General features: G+C 44.8%; 1 protein-coding gene across 1 annotated transcript in view; it reads left to right on the forward strand.

The window, feature by feature from the left end:
* Nucleotides 1-15,114: 15,114 nt before the first annotated feature.
* The window catches only part of ACAD10 (acyl-CoA dehydrogenase family member 10), a 43,252-nt gene continuing 41,684 nt past the window's right edge, over nucleotides 15,115-16,682 (forward strand). The window contains 1 exon segment of the mRNA XM_036013651.1: nucleotides 15,115-15,613. Within this exon segment, the coding sequence (XP_035869544.1) occupies nucleotides 15,237-15,613 (377 nt within the window). The 5' untranslated portion in view covers nucleotides 15,115-15,236.

Genomic DNA, 16,682 nt, shown 5'->3' on the forward strand with positions numbered 1-16,682 from the left:
CTGCCAAGAAGAAGATATGATTGTAATTATATAAAAATACATGACCTGCCCCACTCACTGTAAAAAGGGTGCTGACACAGAACAGGATTTAGAGTTGTTTCTATGGGACTTTTAATATATGTTTAAAATCCAACAAGCAAGGATGCTTTTACGGATCATTTTCTTGCTCTGATTTTAATGGAACTCTACATAAATAGCAAGAAAAAAATTTCATAATTTATCAATAAAAGTGTAGGCTTTTTCAAAGAATGAAGAATAAAATTGTATTTTGCTTAGAAATCAAGTAATTTTTGTAGCTTTATTTCTTGCCTGATGCTAGACAAAAAAAGAAAAAGTATCCGTCTCTAAAAGGAATTCGTAAGAATTTAAGCCACGCAGGGCAGAAGAAAAGCCCAGACAATGGAAGCTGTGTTCATTAATCTCCCCCACCACCCATTACTTACTTCCTGAACGCCACACTCGAAACACTTATTTTCCTCTACTGGCTCGGGAGTCTGACAATACCGGCAAACGGGGCACCTGTTCGGGACGCCAAAACATGAGGATACAGGTTAAATGTAAAACAGCTGTCGCATCCCCCAAAACTCAAAAACTGAATCTTAAACTCTTCCTCTCTAATATACTTGTATCTCAACTAAAAATATCACTCAAAATACACTTCCGAGCTATCTGCAAACAAAATTAAAAAATACCAAGTCTTGATAAAGCAGAGGAAAAAAGAGAAATCTTCATCTGCCTTATACCTTTGCCTACTGTCCTGTCTAAAGCTTACATAATAAAAAAAACTAAATATCTACAGCTTAGAATTAGGAACTTTGAGAGACAAATTATTAATTTGGTTTCACGTCTGGTTAGCCATAAGGTAATTTTTACTTTAAACAATCTGTTTTGTCCCAGCTTCCCAAAGGTTTAAATCATTTAAAATGTATCTTGTCCTCTCAAGACTACTCCTAAGAGTTGGAACAAAAATTTGTAAATTTTACCAAAGTGGAAAAAAGAAAAGGTGATACACTTCCTGAAATGCACATGACATTTTCCCACATGATGAATATCGTGGGAAGCAGATACCAGTGCTCTCTGAGTACTCCAGTTCTGATTTACAAAAAGCCAATAAAAATGGCACTGAACATAAACTCATAGATACACGGAGTAGAAAGGAGGTTACCAGGACCCGGGGTGGGGAGGGAAAAACAGAAAGATGTCAAGAGGCACAAAGTTCAGCTATGTAAGATGAGTAAGTTCTGCGGAACTGGTGTATGTCAGTGCGACAGTTGACAAGACTGTGTTATGTACATAAAATTGGCTGAGAGAGGAAATTGTGGATGCTCTTACCACAAAAAAATAAAAAGAGAGAGAGAGAAAGAAAAAGAAGAAGGAAGAAAGGAAGGAAGGAAGGGAGAAGAAAGAAAAAGAGAAAGAAACAAGGGAAATGGTAAAGGTATGAGTGATATGTTGATTGGCTTGTGGTGAATATTTCACAATGTATAATATATTGGGTCATCAAGTCATACAAACACCTTAAATATGTAATTTCTGACTGTCAATTAAATGTCAATAAAAATGGGGGGGAAAGGGGTGCATTGAAAAAAATCCAGCCCTGGCTGGTGTGGCTCAGTGGACTGAGCACTGGCCTGTGAACCAAAACGTCACTGGTCTGATTCCCAGTCAGGGCACGTGCCTGGGTTGCAGGCCAGGTTCTCCAGCTGGGGGTGCGTGAGAGGCAACCACACATTGCTGTTTCTCTCCCTCTTTTTCCCTTCCCCTCTGTTTAAATAAACGCTTAAAAAAAGAGAGAGAGAGAGAGAAAACTTGAAGAAGTAACAAAATGGCAGCTGGAAAGCACCGGTGTCTTGTCCAAGGTAGAAACTAGCCCTCTGTCATCCCTTTGGTCTGTGTGCTGGCTGCAGTAGGGGTTGGATGAGTAAAAAAGCAGAGTAGGTTCTCCCTCCCAGGAGCACGCCCACTCCTTTTTCTTCCCCTGAGGTGTACATCTCCTAGGGGTACGCGTGGCACTTGCAACCAGGGGAGCAATGGGCAGTGGCGGCTCATCCAGGGCTACACCCCTGAACCTGTCTCCAAGGCCCCCTTTCCTCTGACTGTCCAGGGAGCTGCCAGCAGCTCTGCCCTGGCTCCCTTCCCTCCCTCCACATTTCCAGAGTGCCAAGGCGGCTCCGCCTAGGCTCTCACCTGCCGCTGCTCCTATCCTAAGCCCTTCCTTGCCGCACTGTCCTCAGCCTACTATGCACCACTTCTCCTGGTAGGTGTGAGGGGCACAGCAGAGAACAAGTCAGACAAGGTCCCTGCTCTGTGAAAGCTGACACTCTTCTGGTCACTTGAGGGGGGAGAACAGATTCCTGTGGACTTTCACCCCTCCAATTTCTGGACTTTGGAAGGTGACCCTCCCCTGCTCTTGTACACCCCTTGCCCACACTGCCTTCTCTCAGGTTCGCCTCTTCACCTGGATAACTCCTACTCACACCCTCCTCGAGATGTCACTCCTCGGACAGCCCTGGCTGTGTCAGGGTCCTAGTTCTCCAGTCACAGCGCTGCACACTGCCCCTTTGTGACACCTGCTACGGTTATGAACTTCACATTTATTTGTATGACTATTTGATTCTGTGCTTTCCTCTCTGTACTGTACAAGGCCAGGTATGACTTACCTTTCTAGCTGAGTCCCACAGTGCAGTTTGCAAAGGGAACAACAATGCTTGATTTTTAAAAAGAAAAAGAAAAGGTCCAGGTTCTACCCGCACGATGCCACCCCACAATTAAGGCCTCTGCTGTACGGGGAAGCAGGCCTCTGCAGGGGTGTGCGCACCTCAGCCTTAGTGCCTGCTGTCACTACTGGCCACCGAGCCATCAGCATGCCTCACATTTACCAACAGGGTGATAAATCTACTGTGGGAGACCGCTGCAGCCCCATGGGTAAGAAAGCCAAAGAAAATGGGAGGTATCAAGTGCAGGAAAGAAACACGATTTTAGACCTAGATTTCATTTTAGTGTAAGAGCCTCACACCTAAGCTTCCCTTTCCTCCTCCCTCATTCTCTGGCCCCTGGAGGGAAACACCTCATGCTGCCTTGGGAAATTCCACAAGGATTCAGAATCAACACACTAGAAAGGAATTAGTCCAAGAATGCCGATTCCCATATAAACTTGGGAAAGAAAAAAAAAAAAACCCAAAAGAAGGTTCTTCCATGTGAACTTTCTACTATTGTGGTGCCCGGATTTAAAAAGTCAAATGCTCGGAATGGTTCATTTTGGGAGGTGGCTATTTTTAATCCTGGGAAAGGGTGACCGTGGGCTTTGACAAGGTGGGAGGTGAGCTCCTGTACTCACGTCGTGTCGTCCCAGCGCTGCAGACACTGGCTGTGGAAGCTGTGGTTACACAGCGTGGTGAGGATGCCATTTACGGACTCATCCATGCGCTCCAGACACACCGTGCACTTGGGGAGCTCGGTCAGGTCCATCACGGGGAGGCTGGCACCCTACAGCGGACACCTCATGTAAGTCTCACTCTTCACCCACCAGTTGTTTTTATTAACTTTTTAAAAATATATTTCATTGATTATGCTATTACAGTTGTCCCATTCCCCCCCCTTCACTCCCCTCCAACTTGCACACCCCCTCCCACCCACATTCCCCCTTTAGTTCATGTCCATGTGTCATACTTATAAGTTCTTTAGCCTTGACATTTCCAATACTACTCTTACCCTCCCCATGCCTATTTTCTACCTACCTTCTATGCTACTTATTCTCTGTACCTTTTCCCCCTCTCTCCTCCTCCCACTCCCCTGTTGCTAACCCTCCATGTGATCTCCCTTTCTGTGGTTCTGCTCCTGTTCTAGTTGTTTGCTTAGCTTGTTTTTGTTTTAGGTGTGGTTGTTAAAAATTGTGAGATTGCTGTCATTTTACTGTACATGTTTTTTATCTTCTTTTTCTTAGATAAGTCTATTTAACATTTCATATAATAAGGGCTTGGTGATGGTGAACTCCTTTAACTTGACCTTATCTGAGAAGCACTTGATCTGCCCTTCCATTCTAAATGAAAGCTGTGCTGGATAGAACAATCTTGGATGTAGGTCCTTGCCTTTCATGACTTGGAATACTTCTTTCCAGTTCCTTCTTGCCTGTAAGGTCTCTTTTGAGAAATCAGCTGACAGTCTGATGGGAACTCCTTTGTAGGTAACTCTCTCCTTTTGTCTCACTTTTAAGATTCTCTCCTTTAATCTTGGGTAATGTAATCATGACGTGCCTTGATGTGTTCCTCCTTGGGTCCAACTTCTTTGAGATTCCCTGAGCTTCCTGGACTTCCTGGAAGTCTATCTCCTTTGTGAGAATGGGGAAGTCCTCCTTTATTATTTGTTCAAATAATTTTTCCACTTTTTGCTCCTCTTCCTTTTCTCCTTCTGGTACTCCTATAATTTGGATGTTGGAACATTTAAAGATGTCCTGGAGGTTCCTAAGCCTCTCCTCATTTTTTAAAATTCTTGTTTTTTCATTCTTTTCTGGTTGGATGTTTCTTTCTTCCTTCTGGTCCACACCATTGATCTGAGTCCCAGTTTCCTTCCCATCACTATTGGTTCCCTGTACATTTTACTTTATTTCACTTAGCATACCCTTCATTATTTTCCATCTAATTTGCAACCACATTCAACCAATTCTGTGAGCATCCTGATCACCAGTGCTTTGAACTGTGCATCTGATAGGTTGGCTAACTCTTCATTGCTTAGTTATATTTTTTCTGGAGCTTTGATCTGTTCTTTTATTTGGGCCATTTATTTTTTGTCTTGACACACCTGTTCCGTAGTGATGGGCGGAGCCTTAAGTGTTCACCAGGGTGGGGCAACCCAGTCTCTGGGTTGTGAGTTGTATGTGGGGCAGGGGTCAGAGAGGGAACAATGGCATTTGCTCCGCTCTGTCGGATTTCAATCCCTTCTGCTACTTCCCACAAGCAAAGTGGGCCATTCTGGTGCTGATTCCTGTATGGGTGGGCATGTGCACATTCTAGGACCCTGTGGGTCTCTCCAACACACTCTCTTGTGAGGCTGGGAGTCTCTCCAGCACCTCAACCCCCATTGCTGTTTTCAATTGGTGTTTTGAAGCTTTATTTTCCTGCACTGGGACCCTGGGTTGTGTGGTCTGTCTTGCTCCCTAGTTTCTTCTGGCTTATCTGCGCACAAATGTGGGGCCACCCAGCCCACCAGCTGCTCACCCCTCCACCATCTGCTGCCCGCTCTGCCAGCCACCACTTTGCCGAGACCCCTCTCTGCTTGGCCGCCCGATTCCGCTCCTCCTACCGGTCTGAGTGAATGTCTCTACTTTAACTCCTTGGTTGTCCGACTTCCATACAGTTTGGTTTTCTGTCAGTACTGGTTGTTTTTTGTTTCTAAATTGTTATTATCCTTATTTTGGTTGTGCAAGGAGGCACAGTGTGTCTACCTACGCCCCCATCTTGGCTGGAAGTCCAGCCAGTTCTTGTTTAAAAAAAAAATCAGTAGAGACTTCTAGCCAAGATGGAGGCGTAGGGAGACACACCATGCCTCCTCGCACAACCAAGATAGGGACAACAACAATTTAGAAACAGAATAACAATCAGAACTGAACACAGCAGAGCTCCCTGCCTTCACAGAGCTGACATTCTCGGAAGGGAGACTCCTACCAAATCCCCACAAAGAATCTGCAGCGTTACCAGACTCCACACACTAACTGTAAAGGTCTGTGACTGTTAACAGAATACACATGAAGCAAAGCAGATAGGCATGGATCTGAGTGATTTTTTCAAAGAGTAGATAAAAGCTTAATATTTTCTATTAAGTGATCATATCAACACTGGCTTTATTTTTTTATTTACTTACTATTTTAAAGATTTTATTTATTTACTGTTAGATGGGAGGGAAGGGAGAAAGAGGGAGAGGAACACCAATGTGTGGTTGCCTCTCACGCACCTACTGGGGACCTGGCCTGCAACCCAGGCATGTGCCCTGACTGGGAATTGAACCAGCGACCCTTTGGTTCTCAGGCTGGCACTCAATCCACTGAGCCATACCAGCCAGGGCCATTTACCTACTGATTTAAAACACACTTATCAAGTCCCTGCTCTGCGTGCCCAATGCTATTTAGGTGTGGTGCAGTGGTGAGCAGAAACAGATGCAGTAAATCTGAAAAAAGGTCAGCTCCACGCTCACAGAGCTTAAAATCTAGTAGAGACAGAAAAATCAAGTTTTCTAAAAAAAGTATAATCACCACTGGTCATAAGTACTAGGAAAGTAAAGTACATGAAGCTATAACAGTGTGTGAAATAGGGGACACAATGGTGTAGGGGGTCAAGAAAGGCACCTGCGAGGCAGTAATATTTGACCCGAACCCTGCCAGCTGTAACATGAGCAGGAATTAAATACCTGGGGGTACACATTTTTCAAAGGAGCTTCAGAAAATAGTCCAAGACGAAACCAAGCAATCCCTCTGGACACAGTGTCAGGAGGCAAAGCCCCATGCACTCAGTCTAGAAAGCAATGCCCAATTTCTCTGTAAGACTTCAAAATGGAGCCACAGCCAGGGAAATTCTAAGGAGTGGAATCTTTATTAATATGAAAATTGTGGCTACCTTGACACCTGGCTACTTCATTATGTTAACTCAATGAAACATGAAGTTTTTACAGGAAAAAAAAAGATGAGCAGGAATTATTGAGGCACGCACAGAAAGACACGCTGAGAAAAACTGCCTCCACGGTCCCTGAAGAGCAGACGTCCCCAGGAAACCCCTCAAGAAGCCATGTCCATTAGAAAGGAATGTAACCCCGAGGCCTTGGGTTTCCTGGCACAAGGAAAGTCTCCTTTTACCACTTAGCGATTTTTATTTTACCTAATCCAATGATAGAAGAATGTAATCAGAACTTATTTCCACCAAGTTAATTTCAAGATATAAAGACCTTTAGGTGTACTTTAAAAGGAAGGAAATCTCAGAAATATACAGAGCTGGATCTACTATTTTATAAACTGATTCCAGTGAGCACATACTGCAGGAAAAGTTCCCACGGAGGGTGGTGGATCAGAGCCGCTACAAACTGATATTGAAACAGAATCAAGAAGCAGGATGGAGGTTAAGGGTTGATATTTAAAACACACACACTTCTTTTAGAATCCAGGTGATATTTCATCAATGGGGAATAGCTGAACATTCAATTTTAGTAATATAGATAATAGCCCTGACTGTTGTGGGTCAGTCGGTTGGGTGTTGTCCTGTGGACCAAAAGGTCACAGATTCCATTCCTGGCCTGGACACGTGCCTGGGTTGCAGGCCAGGTCCCTGGTTGGGGGCGCACGGGAAGCAACTGATCAATGTTTCTCTCCCATATTGATGTTTCTCTCTCCTTCCTTTCCCATCTTTGTAAACACACATCAATAAAATCTTTAAAAAAAAATACAGATAGTATCCTTTTATGTACATTTTTGGACAGTTTTAAGAAACTGAGATAAAACTCACCACTTTAAAGTGTACAACTCAGTGTCATTTTGAGTATATTTACAAGTTGGAGCAACCATCACCCCTACCTAATTCTAGGACATTTCTGTCACCTTAAGAAGAAAACCCATACTCGCCTGCAGTTACTCTCCATTCTTCTCATTAGTCTACTTTCTGTCTCTATGGGTTGGCCTTTCTGGGTATTTTCAGAGATATCTTAACATTCAGCTTTACGCCATTCTGGTATGTGTATCAAATACAGCAATCACCCATACTCACGTCTTCAGACTTCAGCACTTCAGCCCTTTCCACGTAGACCAGCTGGCAAACATCGTCTTCTATCGAGTTGAACTGGCGGCCATTGCACGTCATGTAAAAGCTATCTGCATCAGCCTGGGCACACCAGTGGGGAAAAGGAGAAGATTGAGAGAGACCCTGAACAACAGTCTTATGTTCACAATGCATGGCTTTAATTATTCTCCTCATCACCTTTCCAAACTCAGACTTGAGAGAGAGAGGAACAGTCAAAAGTAACATCTACGGATGCGGGCAGCGGGTTCACGGGCTAAGCGAGCTCTGCAGGTCAACACTCTACATCTCTACAACGCTTCCTGATACGTCATGATTTACTGTAACTAGCAGAAGCCACTGAGGTGCAGTTAGCTGACAGCCAGTGTAATTTTAATATTCAACCAGCAACAGCCAACATTTCCCTGGACAGCAATACTTCTTCCCCCCAGTCAGCACTTTCACAGCAGCCGAACGTAAACATGTATTTCTGCAAGGCCTGGAACCATATCCTAACTGACGACTGTTAGGGAATAGTGTTTTTAAAAAAATGTTAGCATCTATGTTTGAAAAAGTAAAAGACCAGGGGAACTGGTATGGAGTATAAAGCTAACTCCTCTTCAATGCATTAAATAATAACACATGCTAGATAAGGATGCCATTAGGAGATTTTAAACAGCCTAGAATGTAATGCCAAAAGCAAGATGAACGAGCCTTTAAAATGCTAATGGTCTCCCTCTCTTGGAGTGGATTAGTAGATAGACAAAATCGGAAGTAGGCCCTTGCAGAGGCATTTGTGAATGTGAACAAGTAAACTAAATCTTCTACATTAGACTAACCTTAGTAGAAAGTAACAAAGAGATGATTTCAGTTTTCAAACTGCAATTTTTAGAGGCAGTGGAGAGGCCAAGGCTTGTCTGGATCTCCCTCCCATTGGCCATTAGCCCAAACACAGGAAGTTGTGTGCTCGGGCCCTATCCATGTGGACAGGCTGCTTGGGTGCAGGGGGTGCTCTGCATAAGGAATTGCCTCATTGTTAACGTCTAGGAAGATATTCGAGTCTGTACCAGGCGGAAACTGTCTTGCAGGTCTACCCTTGTGTGGTTTTGAATCTTAATGGTAAAAGCTTGTAAGCATTTCAGTAGCTTTTAATTTCACTCTGATGATGTAATCAAGGATGGGCTGATTATCCTTTCTCTTTCTTTTTTTTGATTTTAGAGAGAGAAAGGGGAAAAGTAGGAGAAAGAGAGGGAGAGAAACATCTATTGGCTGCCTCCCACAGATGCCCGGACTGGGGACTGAACCTGCAACCCAAGCATATGCCCCGATATGGAATCCAACCAGCCACCTTTCAGTTTGGGGGACAGCACCCACCCAACTGAGCCACACCGGCTGGGCAACTTATGCTTTCCTAATATGAGAAGGGAAATAAACAGCTGAGGTGGGATGACTAATTCTGCACAGTTATATTTAGCAGGGGAAAGGAGGGGTTTTCTTTCATAAAACAACCTGTGTATCGGGTAGAGTGCACTTACTAACTTCAAAATGCTAAAAACTAGTTTTTGGATAATATGTCTCTTTAATACTAAGAAGAGGCAACCTAAAATGGCTTTCCCCATTCTTTAAATGGCTTTTCCTGAAATGCTTAATTGTTAAGTAGAAGCAGTAACTAAATTACCGCCATTACGCAATTTCTTGCAGACAGCGGCTATCTTCCCTTCCCCACACTTTCATCCCATGCTCACTGGAAGGGGGACAGGCCCCAGGAATTAAAGTGAGGGCTCCATCCCAGCTCAGTCACACTATTTCAGGCTGTATAATCCTAAGCAAATCACCAACCTTTCTACCTATGCAGTCAGTTTCCTGGTTTGTAAAACAAGGACGACAACAGTACTTGTCCCCCTTACAGGGATGTAGTGGGGATTAAATGAGATGATGCACATTAAGTGCATAGCCCAGGGAATGGTATGGAACAAATAGTCAATAAAGGTTGCATATCATCACTATCCTTGTTGTTACACCTGCTACCACTTGCTCACTGTTTCTGCAAAGCTCTTCAGTGATCTCGGAAGGTCTCCTGACAGTCAGTGAAAGCGGCTGTTTAAGTGCTTTTCTGTTCTCAGCTTGTAAAGTCTAAGTCTCAGGAAAGTTGAAACACTTGTTTTTAAACGTGTCCTTCCATGGCAGGGTGCTCTCAAAGGTTAGAGATAACTGTGCACCCTCTCGTACACGGAACCCCACACTCAGGGGTCTCGTTCTGTGGGCCATGGAAAGGTGCACACACAATCCGACTCTCACTTCTCTGTTCTCCTTCCCAGGGCCAATGAATGACTGCTCCTGCTGTCAGCTCCGGACGCCCATGACGAGGAACGAGGAAATGGTAAGTGGGCCTCGAGTCATGGGCTCCTTTCCACCCACAAATCGTGGTGACTAGTCAGGGGTAATGGCAACTGATCCTACAGACATACTCATTGTTGTCAATCTGAAAATTGGAACTATTTATCTGGAGCAAATTCAGGAAGCCTGTTTATCAACGAGGTGAGATAGTTTTTAACAAAGCTGCATTTCAAAATTAATGAACAAATGTAACAGGTTGTTAAAAAACAAATAAATGAAGCCTACAGATAAGGTAGGTCTTTAATAACCTGAACACCTAACACTTATCTCATTTTTACATTCATATAGAAATATGCATACTCATAAGAATAAACATGTAAAACTAAGAGAATCTTTCTAACATCTTCAGAACTGAGACACAAGTATTGCTTAATGCAACTAGTGAAATGGAGTGTATGACAAACCTTATATCAAAAAGTATGTGTTATAAAGCACAAGTGCTTTTAAAAACTGAAAATATCACCATTCTTTCAGTGTTTCTGTCTCTCTATTGCAGTGATTTCCAATCAGAATTCTAAAGCATCTTTAATACTTCAAGAAATGTCAGGAAAATCCTTCACCACCAAAATAAAAAAAAAAAAGATTTTATTTTCTAAATGTGCCAAAGAATGTCTTTTAAAAAGAGAATGAAACAAGCAGAGGCATAATGTTATAATGGCACATAATAATTAGTGTCAACTTTTAAAAGTTTGGAAACTACTGTTCTACTAGAATAGTTACCATTGGATAAACACACACACCCCCCACCCTGCCTTTTATACCCAACGTAATTTATTAATTAGAATTCAGTGTCTGCTAATGAATTTGGAAATATTTCTAGAATTACAATACCCTAGAAGATACGTATAAATCTTAAGTGCAAAATATTGTAAATTACACACACAGCTAGTATCATACAGTTTCAAAAACACAGTTTCTGTGGCAAAGAGATTTTTAATATCTTAACTTTTACCTGTGCACTAAACTTTATCAGCACCATATATTGATTTGGAGTAGAGTCTCTGATGATTTTCATTTGTTCAATTACTTCATTAAATGGGGCGACAAACTTCATAAGGTCATGACTGGTCATTGTAGCAGGGACTGTGAGAATACACAGCATGGCACTGCGCCTCACATCTTCTTTTAAGGAGGTCATCTTACTAACGAGACAATAATCAGACTGTCTTGAACAGATGAGGTATGGTTAATTCACACAACACTAGACAACTCTTATGTCCAAGAAAATAGGAAAGAATAAAACATAATATTTCACAAATCAATTTAAGCAGGCTGTTATTTTACCGGAAAACCCACACTACAGGGGTAAACGCAAAATCCCTTAAACACATCTGCAGTGATGTTTACGGTAAGCTTCGGAATGTTCTACGCCACACCCACCACTAAAATTTTTAACCTTCAGTTAAAGGCCTGTTATGGTTACAAATCTGCATTAGGCAATTTGCAGCTTGTGTCTTCTTCTCACTAGTTTTTTAAAATAATCTCTCATTATGTAACTTAGAAGCACAATTGTAAATATGGACTTCTCTAAAGGGTACAGAAAAGAGTGCTAAATATAAGAAAGGGAATTCTGAACCATTCTGAAGATTACCGAAAGTGTTGCTGGGCTGGAACAGCTGGAATAGAGAGGGAAAAAAACCTCCCACAAAGCAATTTGCTTTTGAAATGCTGCAAACTCACTTCCACAGCTATGATTCCGAATGACTACCTGAGTATTTACTGTTTCCTGGTAGGAATTTCACAAACAAGTTAGGACAAGGGCAGCCTTTAAAGAGATCAGCTCGAAATTATCCCAGGAGGTGATGGCCCAGTTTAAAGATTATCTAGCCAAATGCTTCCTTTGTTTTGGCCTCCTGCAAGCTTTGCTTGGACTACAGAAAAGGCTAAAAAGAGGTGATAAAATTACAATCCATTACCTATTTTCTTAGTTTCTTTCAAAAAGATTTGGTGGGGCTGTGATACTCCTGTGATGTTATGAGTCATTTATATATTTTTCTTGTTTATCTTCTTTTCTTTCAATTTTCCAATCACCTTTCATGCCTGCCTTCTCAGGGAGTATTTTCCTAGAAAGTCTATCTACACGTTTCTTTCATAAGAAGTTCTAATCCAATCTATAAGATCGATCAAATATAAAATATCTAAGAATTTTCTAACACACGATATAGAAAAGTACTATCTTTTTGAAGCTTAGAATAGCCACTTCCCTTCAGGACAGAAGATTTTTCTCTTCCCTAAAACAAAAACTGGACCAACTAAAAAGGAAAATGATTTTTCTTACTTTGTCTTATATAGATGCATGATACCATGAACTATTTCAACGGATGGATTTCCACTGAAGAATGAAATCTGGTCTGGAAGCTGTTTGGATGGAGAATCGGGAGCAGCATTTATGCTTTCTTTGCTCTGATCCTTACTTCTCTGTGCAGTGGAGGATGCTTCTGAAGACTTTCTTTCTTCCATGGTAGCTTTCAGCTCATCTTTCACAAATCAAAAATTAGCAGGTTATAAATTGGTAGGAAATATTTGCTTAAGGATTCTAATTAGATTAAAATTCTGAGTCAGAAGAATAAACGTTGACAGAGAAATTGTAACACATTCCATTAAAAACTATAGTCATAGAACAGCCGTGTTTTGGGGGCATCTCAAATTATAAGAGCTCTTTGCCCCATAAAAATCTCATTACCACCCTCAGAAACTCAAGGATGGCTCCTACATTTGGCAGTGCCATAGTAAAAGCAGGTACCTTACATCATGCACTTTTAAGTGGGCCATTCGGAGCTGTTAAGTTTGAAAACCGAACCTGCCAGTTCTGACCACCTCCATGCTGGATATGTGGCATGCATCCAGTCCCCTGGTTGGAGTGAGCTGGCAGAACGGGGGACATACAGCACGCTTATCTGGATTCATTCATGATCTGCCACTGACCTAGGTGGTCAGCAGCTCTCCTCACTGATGACAGCTGTCAACTCAGCTTGTTAGGATTAACTCAGGAGAAATATTTGGGAAGATGAGATGTGGCCTGACAACCTCATGTGAGGCATGGTCAGTGAGAGAGAGAAGTGTCCTAGAGATCAACATCATGGGCCCACTGACCGACGTGCGTAGAGCAGACCACCAGAGACGCATGTTACAAAAGGGTCTAGGGCTTTGGAGAGTATACCTGGGTTGGACTTGATGGTCTCGATGATCATGTCTGTCATCTCTCGACGGCCAAGATGCTGATGTATGATTGCTGCTCTCTCCCCCGGTGACTTCCCTTCTAAACAGGCTGCAGCTGAAGCGAGTGTCTTCTTTTTGATCTCCTCATCAGACATTTCCCTGGCTGAAGAACACATGAATGATTAATACCGGATAATAAAATGGGCTCGTCTCCACTCTGAATGTATCCATTGACAGGGTTCCCTTTTCTCTCTGTTGCTCTCCTCCATCTCACCCCCTTCTGGGGCTCCTGCGGTGCCCAGCTGGACAGTCGAGAAACACCCGGTGCAGTAAGTTCAGAAATGCAGGGCTGTTCCACGGAAATTACTCACTTTAAAGCAATTCAAGGAGAGTAATAGCTCAAAGAAGCTTGGACAGTGGTTATGTCCGGATGAACCAACCATTCTGTGATACCTAGTGCGGCACAACTGCGTGTGGAGCCCAAAATGAAGATATCAAGTCATTATCACTAAGAAAACTTCCAATACCTTCAGGGGTAGTCTTCTTCAACACCCTGTGTTACGACTCATGCAAATCTAGGACCACTGTCTTAAGTCAAAGAAACACACAAAAGCGAAAGGAATTTGGAGACTCCACTGAACTATCCTTAATGTAAAAGTTCTGCCAGGGCAGTGACCAGACCTGTTTTGCCTATCACTAAACCCGCAGTGCCTACTCAGCACATGCTGGAAGCTCTTTAAAGGTTTATTGCATAAATGTCTGAATGCATCAATGGCTCACCTATGTAGAAGTGACTATGTGGCTAATGCAGAGTTGGTTGACTTTCAGAACTCAGAGATCACTGCTAGCCTTTGAAAAGGGCTCATAACCCGTTAAATCATCTTCAATCTTTAATCTGCCGCTCCAAAATTCATATGCTCAGGAAAGTTTCCAACACCACCATCCCTACCTGCCTCAGTCCCTCTCCCCAAACCAAATGGAGCCTCTTGTAATAGTTTCCCAAACTGTGTCTTGCTTACCTTCACAGCACTTAGCCCAGTTGTAGTTCTACATTTATTCCGTAATTAATTCATCTGTCTCCCCCAGTGAACTGCTGGCTCCTTGACAGCAGGGGCCCCGGTCTGAGCCCGCATAGCAGACTAACGCTCCAGCAGACAGGGAGCACTCCGTGAGTATTTCTGGTATGTTCGAGTTAGGTAATTGCGGTTCAAGGAAGAGTCACAGCTGCATTCCAACCTAAGGAGGCCATGTGGCTGCTAGAAGAACTCAAGACTCTCAAGCCCAGCTCTTAGTTAGAATCCCAGTCTCTCCACTTACAGATCCTCGTGGGCAAGTCATGTAATCAATCACTGGGTTTCAGTTTACCAATCTGGGAAAAGGGGCCCCCACCCATCCAACCTAAAAGAGCTAAGATAAAAATAATGCCTACGGGGCATATGGGAAGGGGTAGCATATGGGAAGTGCACAAACGTTTGTTATCATCATTACCATTGTTATAATACAGGCGCCTAAATGAGTGCTTTTTTTCAAAGACGAACGAGCTCGCTAAACCAGGGGCCGCCGGCGGGAACCCAGCCCCTGCCCCCGCAGAGCCCGGAGGAAAGCAACTTACAGAACTCGGCTCTCACCCAGGGCGGAGCCGCGACGCGCCAGGTGTAAACAGCGCTGCCGTGGGTAGACGCAGGAGGGAGGGACCCGGAAGGCCTCCGGAGAATGGAAAGAGGGGGAGCTAGCCCCCTCTCGGCTTCTTCCTGAGGCTGGGGCCCCGGCGCGGCCCTTCCCCGCCCGGTTCTTCCGGAGGACAGCCCCCCACCCCCACCCCCACCCCCGGGGCCCAGAAGCACGCTACGGGGAAGGCGGCCGGACTCACCCGCGGCGCTGAAGCCGAAGCCGGCGGGGACGGGCGAGTGTTCCGCGAGCTCCAGTCGGATGACAACCAGTGACACACTCATAGGGCAGGCGCTGGCCGGCGCGGGCCCCGGCGGGCTCAGGAGAGGCTGGGAGGCGAGCTGGGAGGCCGAGCGGCCCGCGGGTAGCGCCGCCACCGCCTCAGCGCCGCCGCAGCAGCCTCGGCGGAGGAGCTCCTCTCACGACCCTCGGAGCCACAACAACCTCCACTTCCGCCTCCCGGTCACAGGGTGCCTCTTGCGTGGGCCGGCGCGCGCTGCGATTGGCTGGGGTGGCAGGCACGTGGCTGGCGTGGCGGCGTGGAGCTGGATCCCTCTGGACGCGAACGCGAAGAGGTTGGGAAGGAGGAACGTCGTGGGCGTTGCAGGCACTCGTTTCCCCCCACATGAGGCCGATCGGTGGGTTTGCGCCCAGGCCCCAGTTAACCGACCCGGCAGGCGTCGCCTCGGCGCCCCTCAGCCGAGAGCCCCCGCTCCGCGAGGTCTTCGAGGTCTGCAGGTTGTTGGAGGCACTCGCGTTGCCTCCTTTGGTCGTGTTTGACCGTAGCTGTAAGTCTAGGCAGGGTCGCTTTGTGTCAGCCCGCCTTCACAGAGGGGTACGCCGAGACTTAGGTGAATCCGCTTCTCCGAGGGCCCCTAGGATGAGTGGGGGCTGGACTGCAGTGATTTCGACTCCGTTAAGCTAGGGCGCGGGGCTGGTTGAGCGCAAAGTGCTGGCGATAGATCCTGGTCCTGCTCCCCCCCGCCCCGTCTCTTCACAAACGTTTACTGAGAGCCTAGGGCACTGTTGGGGGTGGCGGGGATACCTTGGTGAGTAAGATAAATACCCAGTTCCTGTTCTTATGGAGTCATCCTTGGCCACCCGTTATATGACCTTGGTCCAGGTTTTACGTAAAATTGGAATAATATTCTCATACAGCTGTGAGAATGAAATGAATAGAGCCCGTGACTCTGTACACATCAGCTTTTCTGAGATTCAGTGTTCTTTCCGTATGCCTTTAGCATAGAGGTAGTCACAGTCAGGACCTAGCGGCACATACATGACCAGTGTGCGCTCTTCTAGTGATGCTGTGATATCTAGATGTGTCACGGCACATCCTGGACATGCGAAGGTGTATAGACTATATATACACGCAGCATGAACGTGGGATGCACGTGTGTATGTAAGCTGTGACTGTGCTCTATGAAATGAGTTTCAGTATACACTTGATATCAGGGTTTCTCAACGTTTTCACTGTTGACATTTTGGGTTCTGATCATTCTTCTGGGTGTGTGTGTGTTTCCTATCCTTTAGGAAGCGTTCAGCAGCCTCCCTGGCCTGACCCTCTAGATACCAGCGGCACTCCCCAAGTGGTGACGATCAAAATGTCTCCAGACATTGCCAAATGTCTCCTTGGGGTCAAAATTGCCCCTTGTTAACCATCACTGGTTTACGTACAAGTACGCATGCCGTATGCACACAGTATAT

Source organism: Phyllostomus discolor, chromosome 13 (assembly GCF_004126475.2).
Source record: "Phyllostomus discolor isolate MPI-MPIP mPhyDis1 chromosome 13, mPhyDis1.pri.v3, whole genome shotgun sequence".
Lineage (NCBI taxonomy): Eukaryota > Metazoa > Chordata > Mammalia > Chiroptera > Phyllostomidae > Phyllostomus > Phyllostomus discolor.